The 20,332-nt window shown below is 38.0% G+C and overlaps 1 protein-coding gene across 2 annotated transcripts in view; it reads left to right on the forward strand.

Moving 5' to 3' along the window:
• SLC16A10 (solute carrier family 16 member 10) overlaps positions 1–20,332 on the forward strand; it is a 114,426-nt gene that overhangs the window by 58,812 nt on the left and 35,282 nt on the right. For both annotated transcript variants that reach the window (XM_045057920.1, XM_011282525.4), the window contains exons 2-3: positions 14,528–14,672; positions 16,855–17,320. In XM_045057920.1, the coding sequence (XP_044913855.1) occupies positions 14,528–14,672; positions 16,855–17,320 (611 nt within the window). The remainder of the gene's footprint in view (positions 1–14,527; positions 14,673–16,854; positions 17,321–20,332) is intronic.

Raw genomic sequence — 20,332 nt, forward strand, 5'->3', positions numbered from 1 at the left:
TGTAATTAGCTGCATGTTTAAAGTATGTAATTTGATGAGTTTTGTCAGATGTATATGCCAATGAAGCCACTACTACAGTCAAACTAATGAACATAACCATCACCCTCAAAGGTTTCTTTGTCCCTTGGTAATCCCTCTTTCCAGCTCCTTCCCACCTTCTAGGTAAACACTGATGTGCCTCCTGTCACTATAGATTAATTTGTATTTTTTAAAAAATTTTAAAGCGAGAGTGTGTGACTGGGGTGGCGGCGGGGGGAGAGAAAAAGAGAAAGAGAATATCTTAAGCAGCCTCCACATCAGAACAGAGTCCGATGTCGGGCTCGATCCCTTGACCCTGGGATCATGACCTGAGCCAAAATCAAGAGTCTGATGTTCAACTGACTGAGCCACCCAGGTGCCCCTAATTTGCATTTTTCATAAATGGAATCATGCTTTATGTGCTCTGTTGATCTTCTTTCACTGAGTATAATTATTTTGCTATTCATCCATGATATATTTATCAGGAGTTCACTCCTGTATATATGGCTGGGTTGTATTCCATTATATAAATACACCTTAATTTGTTTATATAGTCACTTATTTCTGGACACTTAGATTCTTTTTAGTTTTTGACTATTAGAAATAAAGCAGCTATAGGGGCACCTGGGTGGCTCAGTCGGTAAAGTGGCCGACTTCAGCTCAGGTCATGATCTTGCGGTCTGTGAGTTCGAGCCCCGCGTCGGTCTCTGTGCTGACAGCTCAGAGCCTGGAGCCTGTTTCGGATTCTGTGTCTCCCTCTCTCTCTGACCCTCCCCTGTTCATACTTTGTCTCTCTCTGTCTCAAAAATAAATAAATGTTTAAAAAAAAATTAAAAAAAAAAAGAAATAAAGCAGCTATAAGTGGCTGTTTACAAGTTTTTGTATGGACATATACTTGTTTCTCTTAGGTAAATACCTAGGAGTGGAATGGCTAGGTCATATGGTAGGGGTATGTTTAACTTAAAAAAAAAAAAATTCCTAAACTGTTTTCCAAAGTAGTTGAACAATTTTATATTCCCTGTAGCAGTGTGTGATGGTTCCAATTGCTCTGTGACCTCATTAGCACTTATATGATTAGTCCTTTTCCTTTTAGCCTTTCTAATAGATGTGTGGTTTTTTAATTATTATTTTAATTTACATTTCCCTTATGACTAATGATGTTGAGCATCTTTTCATATGCATATTTTCCATTTGCGTATCTTTTTTTGTGAAGTGATTTTTCAAATATTTTGCCTGGTTTCTAATTGGGTTGCATGGTTTTCGTGGAGTTTTAAGAATTCTTTATATAATCTGGGTACAGGTTTTTTTATTAGATACATCATTTGCAAATCTTTCTGCCTAGTGCATGACTTTCTTTTTATCCTCTTAACAGTGTCTTTTATTTTTTGTTGTTGTTGTTGTTTTTTAAGTGGGCTCCATACTGGACTTGAACTCATGCCCCTGAGAACAAGACCTGAGCTGAGATCAAGAGTCGGATGCTTATGGGTGGATTTGAAATGTTTGGGTGGGTTAAGTGGGCATTTTAACAACATGGCTTCTCCCTTGGCATGTTTAATTGTGATGTTTAATGGACATTCTTGAAGATGACACTTTCAAAATGAAATTCCCTCCTAATGATGACTACTTCCCTGCCACTCTATGGGACAATCAGCAGAATCTGTAGGTTCTTACTTAGAATGGACATTCTCTTGTAATTTTGTTCCTGTTTATTTTAAAAATTTCCTTTTGTTTCACTAGAAAGGAAAGATGATGCTTAGTTTCAAATGTTAAAAGTGTACAAGTTGCTTTGTTACAATAAAACTAAATGTGTAAAAAACAAAACAAAAACAAAAACTTGGATGCTTAACTCCCTGAGACACCCAGGTGCCCCTTAACAGTGTCTTTCAAGGAGAAATTCTTAGTTTGGTGAGGTTTACTTTATAGATTGCTTTTAGTATTGTATTTGAGAAATCTTTGCCTAATTTAAGGTTGCAAAGATTTCTCCAGTGTTCTCTTCCAGAAGTTTTAAAAGTTTTCAGTTTCACATTTAAGTTTTATGATCCTTTTTGAGGTAATTTTTAAAGATGGTGTAAGTAGGGATCAAATTTTAATGTTTCCTGTATCTGTGAAGCTCTGTTATGAAATGTGTATAAAGTTATCATTGTTATATCTTCCTGATGCATTGATACTTTTATCATTATAAAATATCCCTCTGTGTTTCTAGTAATACTTTTTGTCTTCAGCCTGTTTTGTCTAAACTGAGTAGAGCCACTCCATTCTTCTTAGGGTTATTTATGTGGCATATCTTTTTCCATCTTTTTATTTTCAGCTTGTGTATTTGTATTTAAAGTGCATCTTTTTAAACAGGATATAATTGGTTCTTGATTTTTTAAATCTAGTCAGAAAATCTTTCTCATTTGATTAGAGTCTTTAGTCTACTTTTATTTAATGTAATTACTGATATGGTCATATTCAGGTCTGACATTTTGCTATTTGTTTTCTATTTGTCTCATCCATTTTTTGTTCTTCTGTTCCTCTCTTCTGCCTTCCTTTGCACTAGTCAAAGAATTTGAGCAATCAATTCTAGTTTCTCTGTTGACTTTTAATCTATATCTCTTTGCATTATTTTTTAATGCTTTCTCTAGGGTTTATAATATGCATCTTTACGTTGTCCAAATGCATCTTAAATTAATATAGGATTGCTGCAGGTGAAATATAGGAAACTTGCAATAGTATGTAACATCTATCTCCATTTTTAGTTTTTTTGTTATTATATACTAACTGTTATAATTTGCTTTAAATGGTCATATAAGTTCTTGTAAAGAAATTATAAAGAAAAAGCATGTGTATGTGTATTTCAGTCCTTCCTTTGCACCCATGTTGCCAGCTGGTATCATTTCCCTTTAGCCTGAAACACTTCCTTTAATATTTCTTGTAGTGGTAATCTCCCAGTGACAAATTCTCTGTTTTTATTATCTAAAAATGTTTTTATTTTGCCTTCATTTTTTGAAGGGTAGTTTAGCTGGATATAGAATCCACAGTAGACAGTTTTTTCCTCTTTCAGCCCATTAAATAACACTGGTCCAGTGTTTTCTATCCTTCATTATTTCTTATGAGCAGCCAACTGATAATGATATCATTGTTTTCCTTGTATGTAATAGGTTATCTTTTTCTTTACTTTCAAGTTTTTCTCTTTATCTTTGACATTCTGAAGTTTATGGTGTGTTTAGGAGTGGTTTGCTTAAGGAGGTTCTTTGAGCTTCTTAGATCTGTAAGTTAGTTTTTCACATAATATGTGACTTTGGGGTTTCATTATTTCTTCATATATATTTTCTGCCCCTGTTTTTCCTTTCTAGGACTTCAGTCATACACATGTTGGTCCTTTGGATTTTTGTCTCACAGACCTTTAACACTTTGTACCTTTTTAAAAAATATTTTTCTCTCTGTTCTTGAGGTTGGGTATTTCCTGTCTTCAAATTTCCACATACTTTTTTATCTTTTGTTATCAGTCTAGTGAGCCTATGAATGCATTCTTCAGTTACTGTACTTTTCATCACTATAGAGTTTCCATTTTTTTGTAGTTTGCATTTCACTGTTGAGATTCCCTATCTGCACACTGAATAAGATTATATTTACATTTAATTATTTCAAATGGTATCCTCTAATACGTCTAACATTTATAACAGGTTTTTGAAATCTTTGCTAAATGCAATATCTGAGCACATTCAGAGTCCATTAATATTATTATTTCTTTGAATGTCTGATAATCTTAGGTTGAAACATGGACATTATAGATACTATTTTGAAGTAATTCTGATTCTACTGTATTCTTCCAAGGTTATTGAGTTTTTGTTCCTAGTAGGCAGTTAGCTTGCCTGGCCTCCTGCAAACTGTCACTCTGTGATGTGCAGCAGCTGATAATCTCTGCTCAGTTCTTACAGCCTTCAGCTGCTGCTGTTCTTTTTTCTCTAGCTGTTACTTGTCTTTAGTCTGGCCTCTAACTAGTCTATCCAGCACTTGTATTGTGTCTTGATCCTCAAAAAAGCCCACAGACTTACAGTTTTTAGTTTCAGTTTCAGCTTTTCAAGGGTAAACTCTCCTCCACCTTCTATCTGCTTTAGACATTTTCTAGTGTGTTTAAATACTTTTTTTTTCCAGTGCACACATGCCATAATTGTTCTCTGCGGGAGGGTTTGCTTGACCATTTCACTCTGATGCTATTAACAGAAGTTGATAGCAAGTAATTTAAAAAAACCCTCGTTAGTGGAAGTATAACTCCGAAATAACATTTAGGGTGGCAAGGAAATGGTCAAGTACAGTCTACTCATTCTTGAATTTTTGTGTATTTGCCAGATAGCTCTATGCCCCAAGAGTCATGGGAACTTTGTTGAATGATATTTTGCATTCTAATCTCAGTTTTGTATTATTTCATTTTATTTGAAGCTATTAAAACAATGTTGAGATATTAGAAAGCAAAGATATCTTGAAAAGAGACCAAGATCAAGTGAAAATGAGGGTTGGAACTACCAAAAAAGGGTAAAAGAATATCAACCTTAAACTAACCACAGTAGTTCTCTCTTTGAGTATTTTCATTTGTAAACACTTTGCCCTTGCAATAATTTATGTCTGCATTATTATAACATCTTTATTTTATTTAATATGCAGGAAAATCTTATATATTAAACCTAACCACTTCCTTTCAGTGATTTGCATTCTCCTTTGGCCATATACTGAAAGCTGAGGATTTGTTCTCCATATGGAGGAGGAAACAAAGGATCTGGATGGGGAAATTGGAAAGCTACTTAGTATTTTTTGACAAAGATTCCCCAGCATGGCCTTTCTTGGATGTTTCTTTCTATAATATCACATACACATACATATATTCAAATAAGAGTATACAAACACATTTTAAAGAGTTTCTTTATTATACATTTAAAAAAAATGTTTATTTTTGACAGAGAGAGAGAGAGAGAGAGAGACAGAGACAGAGCATGAGCGGGGGAGGGGCAGAGAGAGGGAGACACAGAATCAGAAACAGGCTCCAGGCTCTGAGCTGTCAGCACAGAGCCTGATGTGGGGCTCGAACTCACAGACCGCGAGATCATGACCTGAGCCAAAGTTGGATGCTCAACCGACTGAGCCACCAAGGTGTCCCTATTATACATTTTTTGACATCTATATCTCTTAAGGCATTTATCACCTTCTATGTGGTGGTCTTGTTGGACCTCTATTTGCATATATGTTACTAGACTGAAAATTATTGAAAGGTAGAGAAGTCTCTTAGTTGTTTTTGTATTCTCAGTAGCCTAGGATAGTGCCTAGAACATATAGGCACTTTTAAGCGGAAGGGAGAAAAATCTCCTTACCTTCCTTGTCCCAGCTTCCCTCTTTCCCATGCCTACTTTAGAGAATATGGCAGCTAGGGAAGTGGAGAAGAGGTCATGGAAAAGAGACAAAGCTGGAGCTGGAGAAAAAGATTTGATAACCAAGTGAAGATTGGTTTGTTACCGAAAGCAAACTTAGGCCTTTCTGTTATTTAACATTGGCTAGAAGAATTATATGGACCTGCTGAAGTGGTCATCCCGTTGCAAGGTAACATTTTTCCCCCACATAAGTTTTAAGAGGATAGTTGGGACAAAAATAAAGTTGTATTTGATTATATCCTGCAGTTAGTGCTTGTTCAATGGACATCAAAATCTAAAATTTTTCATGTTTGGTATAGCATCCAAATCTAAACAATGATGCATTTTTTTTTTAAATGAGTAAAGACTTGTATTTTTTTTAAGTTTATTTATTTATTCTAAGTGAGAGAGTATGAGCAGGGGAGGGGCAGAGAGAGGGGGAGAGAGAATCTCAAGCAGGATCCATGCTGTCAGTGTGGAGCCACAGTGGGGCTCGATCTCATGAACTGTGAGATCATGACCTAAGCCGAAATCAAGACACTTAACTGACTGAGCTACCCAGGTGCTCTAAGACTTGTTTTTATTCTTAAAAACACTTTGATTTATATGAACATTACACACGATGTAAGTGTATGCTTTTGGATTTTTTAAATGTGGGATCCTATTTAGTGTTGATTTCTTAATGTGGGATCCTATTTAGTGTTGACATTTTACTTTGTTGTAAAAGTGCCTTTATCCAAAAATAAATGTCAGGATGTTATTCTTCTATTTTGCCTAGATTGTTTAGATTATTTCATGAAAAAAACACGATAGATGACTGAACTTTTTAAGTTAGATTGAATTATTATTAATCAGTGACATTTTTATATAAGATAGTAGATTAAAAAATTCTTAATTCTCCTGAAGTAGACCCATACTGAACAGCTCTGCCCACCTGGGCTGGGGTTGCACTAACTCTTTTTCCATAATTTTATCTTCTAATTCACCTATTATCTTCTAATCCACCTACAGACCTAACCTGGCCAGTCTCTTCCTTGTACTCTCCACTTCTGAATCCCCCACTTCCAACATCTAAGTCAACATTGCATTATTTGAGATGGAAGCAACCCCAGTGTCCATCCGTAGATGAATGGATAGAGGAGATGTAGGTTATATGTGTAAACATATATACACATACATGTAAAAATACATATACAACATGTATACACACACAATGGAATATTAGCCCTAAAAAAGAATAAGATCTTGCCATTTGCAACAACACAAATGGAACTAGAGGGTATTATGCTAAGTGAAATAAGTCTGATAGAGAAAGACAAATACCATATGATTTCACTAATGTGTGGAATTTAAGAAAAAACCCAACAACAAATGAACAGATAGACCAAAACCCAGACTCTTAAATACAGAAAACAGAGTGGTAGTTGCCAGAAAGGAGGTGGGTGGAGGGATAGGTGAAATAAAGGGCATTAAGAATACACTTAACATCTTTCTGGAGGAAGATGGCAGTGTAGGAGGATGCTGGGCTCACCGTGTCCTGCTGACCACTTAGATTCCACCCATATCTGCCTAAATAACCCAGAAAACCACCAGAAGACTAGCAGAACGGACACTCCGGAGCCAAGCATAGATGAGGGGCCCATGGAAGAGGGTAGGAAAGGCGGAGAGGTGGAGGGTAGGAAAGGCGGAGAGGCGTGCTACACGGATTGGGGGGAGGGAGCCAGGGTGGTGGAGGGGCAGCCTGCCCGTCAAGGCAGAGCCCCCGAGTCTGGCTTGCAAAAGCGGAGGGGCGGGACGGAGTGTGTTCTGACAGTCAGCGGGACTTAACATCTGGAATGTTATAAGTCAACAGCTCTGCTCCAAGAGCGGGAGGGCTAGAGGACAACAGGAGGGAGAGTTGTTGAGCCCCGGAGGACAGAGTTCAGCTTGGTGGGGAACAAAGGCGCTCGCCAGCGCCATCTCCCTCGCCCATCCCCCAGCCAAAATCCCAAAGGGAACCAGTTCCCATCAGGGAACTTGCTTGCACGGCACAAACACCCAACGCTATGCTTCTGCGTATCCATCCCTCCGATGGGTCTACCTCCCAGTGCCACAGGGCCCCTCCCGGAGTGGACCACCAAAGGCAAAGCAAGCTGAGTCTGCCCCTCCCGCCCCTGTGCACCTTGCGGATCCACCCCGGCTAATACACCAGATCCCATCGAAGTAGCACCACAAGCCTGGCAGTGTGCAAGTAGCCCAGACAGGGCCCACACTACTCCACAGTGAGTCCTGTCCCTGGGAGAGGGGACGATAAGGTACACACCAGTCTGACTGTGGCCCCAGAGGTGGGCTGGGGGTAGACATCAGGTCTGACTGCGCCCCGCCCACCAATGCAAGTTACTCCAGACAGCACAGGGGAAGTGCCCTGCAGTTCCGCACCACTCCAGGGACTATCCAAAATGATGAAACAGAAGAATTCTCCTCAAAAGAAACTCCAGGAAGTAGCGACAGCTAACGAACTGATCAAAAACGATTTAAGCAATGTAACAGAAAATGAATTTAAAATAATAGTCATAAGATTAATCATTGGGCTTGAAAAAAGTATAGAGGACAGCAGAGAATCTATTACTACAGAGATCAAGGGACTAAGAAACAGTCAGGAGGAGCTAAAAAATGCTATAAATGAGCTGCAAAATAAAATGGAGGTGACCACAGCTCGGATTGAAGAGGCAGAGAAAATAGGTGAATTAGGAGATAAAATTATGGAAAAAGAGGAAGCTGAGAAAAAGATAAAAAAAATCCAGGAGTATGAGGGGAGAATTAGAGAACTAAGTGACACAATTAAACGTAATAACATATGCATAGTTGGGATCCAGAGGAGGAAGAGAGAGGGAAAGGTGCTGAAGGTGTACATGAAGAAATCATAGCTGAGAACTTCCCTGATCTGGGGAAGGAAAAAGGCATTGAAATCCAAGAGGCACAGAGAACTGCCTTCAGATGTAACTTGAATCGATCTTCTGCACAACATATCATAGTCAAACTGGCAAAATACAAGGATAAAGAGAAAATTCTGAAAGCAGCTAGGGATGAACATGCTCTAACATATAAAGGGAGACTGATAAGACTAGTGATGGATTTATCTACTGAGACTTGGCAGGCTAGAAAGGAATGGCAGGATATCTTCAATGTGGTAAACAGAAAAGAATCCTTTATCCAGCAAGTCTGTCATTTAGAATAGGAGGAGAGATAAAGGTCTTCCCAAACAAACAAAAACTGAAGGAATTCATCACCACTAAACCAGCCCTACAAGAGATCCTGTGAGACAAGGTACTAGAGACATCACTACAAGCATGAAACCTATAAACATCACAATGACTCTAAACCCATATCTTTCTGTAATAACACTGAACATAAATGGACTAAATGCTCCAACCAAAAGACATAGGGTATCAGAATGGATAAAAAAAACAGGACCATCTATTTGCTGTCTACAAGAGACTCATTTTAGACCTGAGGACACCTTCAGATTGAAAGTGAGGGGATGGAGAACTATCCATCATGCTACTGGAAGTCAAAAGAAAGCTGGAGTAGCCATACTTATATCAGACAAACAAGACTTTAAATTAAAATCTGTAACAAGAGATGAAGAAGGACATTGTATAATAATTACAGGGTCTATCCATCAGGAAGAGCTAACAATTATAAATGTCTATGCGCCAAATACGGGAGCCCCCAAATATATAAAACAATTACAAACATAAGCAACCTTATTGATAAGAATGTGGTAATTGCAGGGGACTTTAATACTCCACTTACAACAATGGATAGATTATCTAGACACAGATCAATAAAGAAACGAGGGCCCTGAATGATACACTGGATCAGATGGACTTGACAGATATATTTAGAACTATGCATCCCAAGGCAACAGAATATACTTTCTTCTCCAGTGCACATGGAACATTCTCCAAGATAGGTCACATACTGGGTCACAAAACAGCCCTTCATAAGTATATAAGAATTGAGATCATACCATGCATACTTTCAGACCACAATGCTATGATGCTTGAAATCAACCACAGGAAAAAGTCTGGAAAACCTCCAAACGCATGGAGGTTAAAGAACACCCTACTAAAGAATAATGGGTCAACCAGGCAATTAGAGAAGAAATTAAGAAATATATGGAAACAAATGAAAATGAAAATACAACAATCCAAACACTTTGGGATGCAGCAAAGGCAGTCCTGAGAGGAAAATACATTGCAATCCAGGCCTATCTCAAGAAACAAGAAAAATCCCAAATACAAAATCTAACAGCACACCTAAAGGAAATAGAAGCAGAACAGCAAAGACACCCCAAACCCAGCAGAAGAGAAATAATAAAGATCAGAGCAGAAATAAACAATATAGAATCTAAAAAAAAACTGTAGAGCAGATCAATGAAACCAAGAGTTGGTTTTTTGAAAAAATAAACAAAATTGATAAACCTCTAGCCAGCTTCTCAAAAAGAAAAGGGAGATGACCCAAATAGATAAAATCATGAATGAAAATGGAATTATTACAATTAATCCTTCAGAAATACAAGCAATTATCAGGGAATACTATGAAAAATTATATGCCAACAAACTGGACAACCTGGAAGAAATGGACAAATTCCTAAACACCCACACACTCCCAAAACTCAAACAGGAAGATATTGAAAGCTTGAACAGACCCATAACCAGCGAAGAAATTGAATCAGTTATCAAAAATCTCCCAACAAATAAGAGTCCAGGACCAGATGGCTTCCCAGGAGAATTCTACCAGACATTTAAAGCAGAAATAATCCCTATCCTTCTCAAGCTATTCCAAAAATTAGAAAGGGAAGGAAAACTTCCAGACTCATTCTATGAAGTCAGCATTACTTTGATTCCTAAACCAGACAGAGACCCAGTAAAAAAAGAGAACTACAGGCCAATATCCCTGATGAATATGGATGCAAAAATTCTCAATAAGATACTAGCTAATCGAATTCAGCAGCATATAAAAAGAATTATTCACCATGATCAAGTGGGATTCATTCCTGGGCTTCAGGACTGGTTCAACATTCGCAAATCAATCAATGTGATACATCACGTTAATAAAATAAAAAAGCCACATGATCCTGTTAATCGATGCAGAAAAAGCATTTGACAAAATTCAGCATCCTTTCTTAATAAAAACCCTCGAGAAAGTCGGGATAGAAGGAACATACTTAAACATCATAAAAGCCATTTATGAAAAGCCCACAGCTAATATCATCCTCAATGGGGAAAAACTGAGAGCTTTCTCCTTGAGATCAGGAACATGACAGGGATGCCCACTCTCACTGCTGTTGTTTAGCATAGTGTTGGAAGTTCTAGCGTCAGCAATCAGACAACAAAAGGAAATCAAAAGCATCAAAATTGGCAAAGATGAAGTCAAGCTTTCACTTTTTGCAGATGACATGATATTATACATGGAAAATCCGATAGACTCCACCAAAAGTCTGCTAGGACTGATACATGAATTCAGCAAAGTTGCAGGCTACAAAATCAATGTACAGAAATCAGTTGCATTCTTATACACTAATAATGAAGCAACAGAAAGACAAATAAAGAAACTGATCCCATTCACAATTGCACCAAGAAGCATAAAATACCTAGGAATAAACCTAACCAAAGATGTAAAAGATCTTTATGCTGAAAACTATAGAAATCTTATGAAGGAAATTGAAGAAGATATAAAGAAATGGAAAAACATTCCGTGCTCATGGATTGGAAGAATAAATGTTGTAAAAATGTCAATACCTACCCAAAGCTATCTGCACATTCAATGCAATCCCAATCAAAATTGCACCAGCATTCTTCTCGAAGCTAGAACAAACAATCCTAAAATTCATATGGAACCACAAAAGGCCCCGAATAGCCAAAGTAATTTTGAAGAAGACCAAAGCAGGAGGCATCACAATCCCAGACTTTAGCCTCTACTACAAAGCTGTAATCATCAAGACAGCATGGTATTGGCACAAAAACAGACACAGACCAATGGAATAGAATAGAAACCCCAGAACTAGACCCACAAAAGTATGGCCAACTAATCTTTGACAAAACAGGAAAGAATATCCAATGGAGAAAAGACAGTCTCTTTAACAAATGGTGCTGGGAGAACTGGACAGCAACATGCAGAAGAATGAAACTAGACCACTTTGTTATACCATTCACAAAAACAAACTCAAAATGGATGAAGGACCTTAATGTGAGACAGGAAACCATCAAAACCCTAGAGGAGAAAGCAGGAAAAAACCTCTCTGACCTCCGTTGCAGCAGTTTCTTACTTGACACATCCCCAAGGGCAAGGGAATTAAAAGCAAAAATGAACTATTGGGACCTCATGAAGATAAAAAGCTTCTGCACTGCAAAGGAAACAATCAACAAAACTAAAAGGCAACCAAAGGAATGGGAAAAGATATTTGCAAATGACATATCGGACAAAGGGCTAGTATCCAAAATCTATAAAGAACTCACCAAACTCCACACCCGAAAAACAAATAATCCAGTGAAGAAATGGGCAGAAAACATGAATAGACACTTCTCTAAAGAAGACATCCAGATGGCCAACAGGCACATGAAAAGATGCTCAACGTCACTCCTCATCAGGGAAATACAAATCAAACCACACTCAGATATCACCTCATGCCAGTCAGAGTGGCCAAAATGAACAAATCAGGAGATGCTGGCAAGGATGTGGAGAAACGGGAACCCTCTTGCACTGTTGGTGGGAATGCAAACTGGTGCAGCTGCTCTGGAAAACAGTGTGGAGGTTCCTCAAAAAATTAAAAATAGACCTACCCTATGACCTAGCAGTAGCACTGCTAGGAATTTACCCAAGGGATACAGGAGTACTGATGCATAGGGCCACTTGTACCCCAATGTTTATAGCAGCACTCTCAACAATAGCCAAATTATGGAAAGAGCCTAAATGTCCGTCAGCTGACAAATGGATAAAGAAATTGTGGTTTATATACACATGGAATACTACGTGGCAATGAGAAAGAATGAAATATGGCCCTTTGTAGCAATGTGGATGGAACTGGAGAGTGTTAAGTGAAATAATTCAGGCAGAAAAAGACAGATACCATACGTTTTCACTCTTACGTGGATCCTGAGAAACTTAACAGAAGTCTATGGGGGAGGGGAATTAAAAAAAAAAAAGAGGTTAGAGAGGGAGAGTGCCAAAGCATAAGAGACTCTTAAAATCTGCGAACAAACTGAGGGTTGATGGGGGGTGGGAGCAAGGGGGGGTGGATGGTAGGTATTGAGGAGGGCACCTTTTGGGATGAGCACTGGGTGTTGTATGGAAACCAATTTGACAATAAATTTCATATTAAAAAAAAAGAATACACTTATCAAAAAAAAAAAAGAATACACTTATCTTGATGAATCCTGAGTAATGTATAGAATTATTGAATCATTATGTTGTACACCTGAAATTAATAGAACACTGTATGTTAATTATTCTTAAATTTAAAAAAAATATTGCTTTGTTTGTACAGTCTCTTCATTGTGTTCTAAGAACATAGTCTCCTTTCTGGTAAGGTTAGGAAGAAGATCAAAATATGGCTGATTAAAATACGCATAATTTAAAATGTAAGAAGGCAAAGCATTAAATTGTTAGCCTGATAAAGTCTTCTTTTTGTACCCCATTATGAAGAAGTGATCATTTGCATAGGGTCTGGACTTACTTCCTTTGCTGAGGAAATATACTAACTAGTAAGCTTTCAGTTTAGAGGAGGGAGCTTTAGAGATCATCTGTTCCAATGTATAAGACAGACAGTTTGTTGTTGTTAAAACTCTAAATCATTAAGGTCTTCTGTGCTAGATATTGAGGTTTAGGTACATTTTCCCTAATTCTTAATAATTCTGGAAAGGTATGTGTTAGATCCCCTTTCGAGATAAGAAAACAGACTAAGCAGAAGTGACTTGCCTAAGGATGTATTGTAGTTATAGGGCCAAGGGATTTGGACCCAAATCTGTTTATTAGCCCATGCACTTAGGTCCCATTAGTTTATTATACTTTTTAATTAGAATTTATAGACTTAGTATCTTGTGAGATCACTTGTTTGGCACAAAATTATAATTTATATTCAGTATTTCTCTGTTATTGGTTCCCTTTTGTTTTGGCTTTTACAGAATCAGAACAGGAAATTATGACTTTTGATTCAAAATGTTTTATGTTTATTTATTTTGAGAGAGTGTGCACATGCAAGTGGGAGAAGGACAGAGGGAGAGAGAATCACAAGCAGGTTGCTCACCATCAATGAAGAGCCCTATGCAGGGCTCAAACCCACAAACCACGAGATCACAACCTGAGCCAAACTCAGAAGTCAGACGCCTAACTGACCGAGCCATTCGGGTGCCCCATGACTTCTGATTCTTAAGTTTTGTTTTTATTTTTAATTGTGACAGATAACATACTTCCGGAAAAGAAGATAAAATGTGTGTGTGGTTTCATCAATAAAGGGATACCCAGTAACTATTATCCAGGTCAACAGATAGTCTACCTGTGTATGACTTGATTGCCTTAGCACAAGAACTAAGCCCAGACTCTAGGCAGATGTTCAGTTCTTAACTATTGGTTCCAAATGATTATAATTCTGTTTCCTCCCCCTAAGCGTTAACCACTATCCTGACTTCCAGTGGTCATCATTTCTTCGCAGTTTGACCACCTAAGCATGCATTAGTAAATGTATCTAAATTTTTTTTAATGACTTTCTTTCCATAGACTAGAAGTCTATGGATAGATACCAGGTAGATACTATAGATACTATATCTATAGATACTATATCTATAGATACTATAGAAACCATAGATACCAGGTTAGAGATTAATAGAGTGGGTCATAGAAGAGTGTTTGATTTGATTACGGAAACAAACTAAGAATTCAGTTAAACACAAATAATTGCTGTGCCAGTTATAATTAGTATTGGGCTGTGATTCAGATCCATTTCTAATTTATTCCAATTTCTTCCCATTCCAAAAAAGTAGTAGCTTTTTTTCACTAATGTTATTCTAAATACATATTATATCCTATGGGATAACTACAGATGCAGTTTGCCATAACATAATGTCCCTTTTGTCCCTCTTTTACAGCGTGGGTAAGTTCTCTGTCCATGGGGATGATTTTCTTTTGCTGCCCAATAGCCAGTGTCTTCACAGACATGTTTGGTTGTCAGAAGACAGCTGTCGTGGGTGCTGCTGTTGGATTCATTGGACTCCTGTCCAGTTCTTTTGTAAGGTAAGGACTTGGTTCCTCATGCTGCTTTTCAAGAACTGTTAGATACCATAAAGTTGTGCTTTCAGAAACTTTGCTGTTTACAAGGAAAAAATCCTCTTTTCATTGCGTAAGCTTTAAGCACTATGACTTACACAGTGTTATCCATGGCAGCAAGTCAGAGCTTCATAATTTGAGTGCTTTTGTTTGCACCTCTCTCATATTTTTTATTCAGTTGCATTTTTTTAACCCACTGATCAAAAGCTATCAAGCTTTAAGGGGAGGGAGGGGTCACGTGGTATAAATTCCAGGTGTCGAACAGTGGACTCACTTTCCTATAGTTCAAGTTCAGCTTTCTTAGGAAAGCCTTCTCTAGCAACTCCAGGTCACATCACATCCTTTCTCGGGATCCTCTTTACACACATGGTTGATATTTACTGACGTACACTGCACTTTTCCAGTTGTCAAACTTCAACGATTTGAACCAGCTGTTACTGAGGTGAAAACTTAGAAGTGAAAGATGCTGAGCAGCATTGAAAATGCCATCATTTGTGCTTATGTGCTTTACTCTGTAGGAGACATGCAAAGCTTAATATCACGCAGCACTTAGTATTTAAAATAGTGCCCAAGAGAATGTTTCCAGTTTATATCCATGGCTCTCAGGTTTTCCAACTGACAGATTTACAGTCCTGTGACATATTGTATAGATACAGGTGTCCATGATTGTACCGTGTTGTCAATACTGTTTTTAATATATGCTTTGAAAAAGGCAGAGAAATGTACAGTGGATTTAGATTTTTCCTTTAAAATTGTTAAATAAAAATAGCACCTTAAGTAGTAAGTTGCAGTTATCTTGAAAACTACTTATGTGGAAAAACTGAGGCACTGAGGCAGAATGAATGAAGCATTTTGTTCTATATTGTTTGGGTAGATGTCTTGTTTCACAAAGATTATGAGTAGGGTGTTTTTTACATGTTTAATATTTTTTTCGTCAAGTACCTGGAACCTATGGCTGCTGAATATATGTTTATGGAATAGAGTGGAGATTGAGTAGAGGGTGATCAGAGTGAAGTAAAATTAACCTGGGAAAACCTAGGAGTGACTCTTGAGCCTCATTTGGAGATTGTGCTCGCTGTGGACTAATAATGGGGGAAGGGCATCTCAGAGAAGATTGCCAACATGCCTTGATTTTATCAGATTCTAGAGTTCCTTATGATTACCTTAGCATATTGCTAGACTAGTGTTATTGTTCAAATTTTAATTATTAACCAACTTTATCTGTCTTAGTTTCTAATAAATAATTTGCCTTTGCTACTGAGATACAGCCTTTTGAATTGGGCTTTTCAAAAAGAAAAAAATTAGTATTCTTTTACTCCTTACCTTAATTGTTTTGAAGAATGTAATACTATCCTTGATGTTCCTAAGAGATATGTAATTAAGTTATTTGGTGAAACTATACAATTCTCAATCCTTTATTATTGTTTTGAGGCATACGTGGCCTTAAAACTTACAAGGTGGGATCACTAATAACACACTTCCCTTCGTCTTCCGGCAGTCAGAACATGGCCTCTTGCTGTCTTGCACAATGCTGAGAGCCGTGCAGTACAGGGGCGAAGGTTGGTCCACAGCCGTTAGGCCAGCAGAAATGAGACACAACTGCTTCTCTGTGCAAATGTTTCTGACATAACCTTGGGGAGAAAATATCAAATGCAGCCTTCCCTTGAATAGATTGCTTAGTAAGTGTCTGGGAAGTCTCAATAAAATAATGAGTTTTTATAGTAAAATTATAATTTTCAAAAGCTTTTATTGAGACTAGGTTTTTTTGTTCGTTAGTTTAATCACTGTCATTTTACTGAAGCCCTTCCTGGCACTGTCCTTTCTGAGTTGTGGAGAGCACAACAGTTCTGACTGAGTGCTGCACGGTTCACCTGAAATCCATGAAAAGAGGAAGAGGAACAAAATCACTGATGGCCTTAATGGTCTTTTTTCACATAGTTGAGGCATTTTATTATCCATTCAGATGACGTGAAAATATTTTTAGTGTCGTATTCTTAGCTTATTGAGTTTTTCACCTCTTTCTGTTAAATTTTTATTTGTGTAAAATCGGTTGAAGAGCTAAAACCCACTCTTACTAGAAGGTTTTATTCTACCAAGCACTTGATAAAAATAATGAAAGCTGCTTTCTCTCTGTTTCGTCTCCCCACAGCTCCATCGAGCCTCTGTACCTTACCTATGGAATCATATTTGCTTGTGGCTGCTCCTTTGCATACCAGCCTTCGCTGGTCATTTTGGGACACTATTTCAAGAAGCGCCTTGGACTGGTGAATGGCATTGTCACCGCGGGCAGCAGCATCTTCACAATTTTGCTGCCTTTCCTTTTAAGGGTTCTGACCGACACCGTGGGCCTCTTTCACACACTGAGGGTCCTCTGCATCTTCATGTTTGTTCTCTTTCTGGCTAGCTTTACGTACCGACCTCTTGCTCCAAGTGCCAAAGATAAAGAGGGTGGAACCAAGGGAGGCAACAACAGATTCTCCCTCTTTTCCAGGAGGAAGTTTAGTCCTCCAAAAAAATTTTTCAATTTTGCCCTCTTCAAGGTGACAGCTTATGCGGTTTGGGCAGTTGGAATACCGCTTGCACTTTTCGGATACTTTGTGCCTTATGTTCACTTGGTGAGTATGCTTCTCCGGCTTTGCTGGTAACGGGTATTGTTATTTCATACAGGAAAATTTCTTAGAAGAGCAAGATAGATCACGTGGAGGTTGGTCTTAAACATTATCCTGGTTGTAATTCAGGGACTCTTGAAATTCAAGGTCCCTTAAGACGAGGTCAACACATCCATCAGATCATTAAATAGAGGATAGGTTTCGTGGTGTGCTTTTGGAATTTAAAAAATTGCCAAACCGTAAAAAATGGAAAAAAAACTTTAAAAAAAAAAAAAAAAAGGAAGGCTAAAATACAGGAACAAATGTCATCAATACAAAAAACTTAGTTGGTCACTTTTTCTTTAAGTAGCTTACAAATCATAATCAGGGACAAAGATGGGGCAATGATTTTGCCCACATCAATAAATTATTTTTTGACAGAATGGTACAGAAATTAGGTAGGCTGTAAAAGCCAAATGGTCTTGACACAAAGAAGCATTACACCTACTTGTGGGATACTTCTGGGAAAGTGGGGATTTTATTCAGAGGGTTATTTGAGAAATGTTAGTTAGCAATTTCAAATGAGGGGAGAGCAAGGATTTCATAGGAGATTTAGAATGCAAGTACTCAAGCAATTTATTTTGTTTATTTCTATCACAAAGGCAAATTTAAGCCTCTTTATACTGAAACAAGAATAGGCAGTGTCTAAAGTATCTGCCCCTGGCAAAATTTGCTCTAAAGTGCTTATTACGTCCCTTCCTTTTTTCTTGCTATTGTGGCTAAAAATATATTTATAGTTCAACATAGTTGATAAGTGACAAGCAAAATGATGCAAAGGTACATCCTTCTGTGGTATGTATACTGTGTAAGAACTTGGATCTTTTCTAGCTCTTAGTCTTCTTTTGGATATTTGTGTAACTTTTCATTAAAGTTTCGGTGGAAGTTGGTAACACAGCTCAAGGATTTTTGGGCTCAAGCAGTCAGCTTGTAAACTATGACATCAGTCCTTTGTGGGTTCCTATGCTTAGTCCAGAAAAGAATTAAGTCAAGGAAACAGGAGGAGAAATGGTAAGCAGTCCTGGATCTAAAACTAATTTTGATTTCTCTATTCTCCTAATTCCTGTTTTGCCAGAGGTGTTGAAGAAGCACTGGGGTAACCAATGGGAGGCAGGGAAAAGGACTGGTTTTTAGTACTCTGAGTCACTCGGCATTTTGCAGAGACTGAGGTAGTAGATAAAATGACCTCATATGTGACACGTGTCACATATGTAGTGTGTGACTATATCTTTTTTTTTTTTTTTTTTAGTATGTGGCTACATTCTGACTTCACAGTCCATTTTTACCCTTTTAGGAAGGCATATCTGAACCATCTGAAGCTTTTTTGTTGTTGTTGGAATATAGATCTGTTGTGGGAGGATCTACTTTACCAACTATCTCTTCTATAGCTTCTAGAGTTAAAACATTTGTGGTGTCCTTTTCATAGATGAATAGATTTTTTTAAAGAAATTCTCTTAGGGGGGTGCCTGGGTGGCTCAGTCAGTTAAGCATCCGACTTCAGCTCAGGTCATGACCTCATGGTTCATGAGTTCGAGCCCTGTGTCGGGCTCTGTGCTGACTTCTCAGAGCCTGGAGCCTGCTTTGGATTCTGTGTCTCCTTCTCTCTCTGCCTCTCCCCTGCTCACGCTCTTTCTCTCTCTCTCAAATAAATAAACATTAAAAAAACTTAAAAATTCTCTTAGGTACTACAAAGTGAGCGCACACAGAGAAATCAGTATCTCAGTTTTTTTTTTTTTTAAATAAAGGTTTTCTGCAACTTATGACTGATTTTTTTTTTAATGTTTATTTTTGAGAGAGAGAGGCAGAGCGTGGGCAGGCAAGGGCAGAGAAAGAGGGAGACACAGAGTCTGAAGCAGGTTCCAGGCTCTGAGCTGTCAGCACAGAGCCTGATGCAGGGCTCCAACCCATGAGCTGTGAGATCATGACCTGAGCTGAAGTCAGACGTTTAACCAACTGAGCCACCCAGGCGCCCCCGTTTTGTTAATACCAGGCATTTACCAAAGGACAAGTGGTGGGTGACTGTCTAGTTATTCTTGTAACATTTATAATTTGTAAATTAATTTTACATATGTTATTTCATCTGACCTTTACAAAAAACCTGTGACATAGGCAAAATAATATTAGTCCTTACTGTGTAGGTTGGAAAACAGATCCATCATTAGCAAAGATGTTAAGTGACTTCTTCTTCATATTCAAAGATGTTAAGTGAAGTGAGTATGCCTAAGGAAATTTAATAAATATATTATTGGTCTTTTTCTCTTTTTTTTATGTGAAATTTATTGTCAAATTGGTTTCCATACAACACCCAGTGCTCATCCCAACAGGTGCCCTCCTCAGAAGCCATCACCTACCCTCCTTGCCCTCCCCCCCCCCCCCATCAACCCTCAGTTTGTTCTCAGTTTTTAAGAGTCTCTTATGTTTTAGCTCCCTCCCTCTCTAACCTTAAAGTAAATCAAATTTCATAGTGAGTGATGAGTTAGATGGTATTCTAGATATTATTGTCATCAGGAGGCTGTAAATCAGATAGTACACAAAACAATAGGGTCTCTGTTAACTCCAATAACAAACCAGGTCTTTTTTCTGCTGTCCTTCCTTCCAGGCATGTTTTCTTAGAAAATGTATTGATATTTTTCATTTGTGATTTTTTGCATTGTCGAACAGTTATAACACTAAAAGCTATGTTGGAGACGAAACACCAGACAGTTGCGGGCTGTTGCCATGCGGGCTGTTGAAGTCTCGTGTTTAATGGGTGCACCAAGTTGCTTGCTCGTGTTGTAAATTAAGGTTTGGATTGTGGATGCTTGCTTAATCCAGGCTTCATGGATCCAGCCTTCCCCTTAGAGGAGGAAAAGGTGTCTTACATCTTTCCAAACACAAGTAGATGATTTTCAATTCACATTAAACACTTTGTTGTGTATTGAAGGGAACACACACAAGGTATAAGAACCTGTCGAAGGAGGATAAAATCTAGTAAATATAATA

This window comes from Felis catus, chromosome B2 (genome assembly GCF_018350175.1).
Source record: "Felis catus isolate Fca126 chromosome B2, F.catus_Fca126_mat1.0, whole genome shotgun sequence".
Classification (NCBI taxonomy): Eukaryota; Metazoa; Chordata; class Mammalia; order Carnivora; family Felidae; genus Felis; species Felis catus.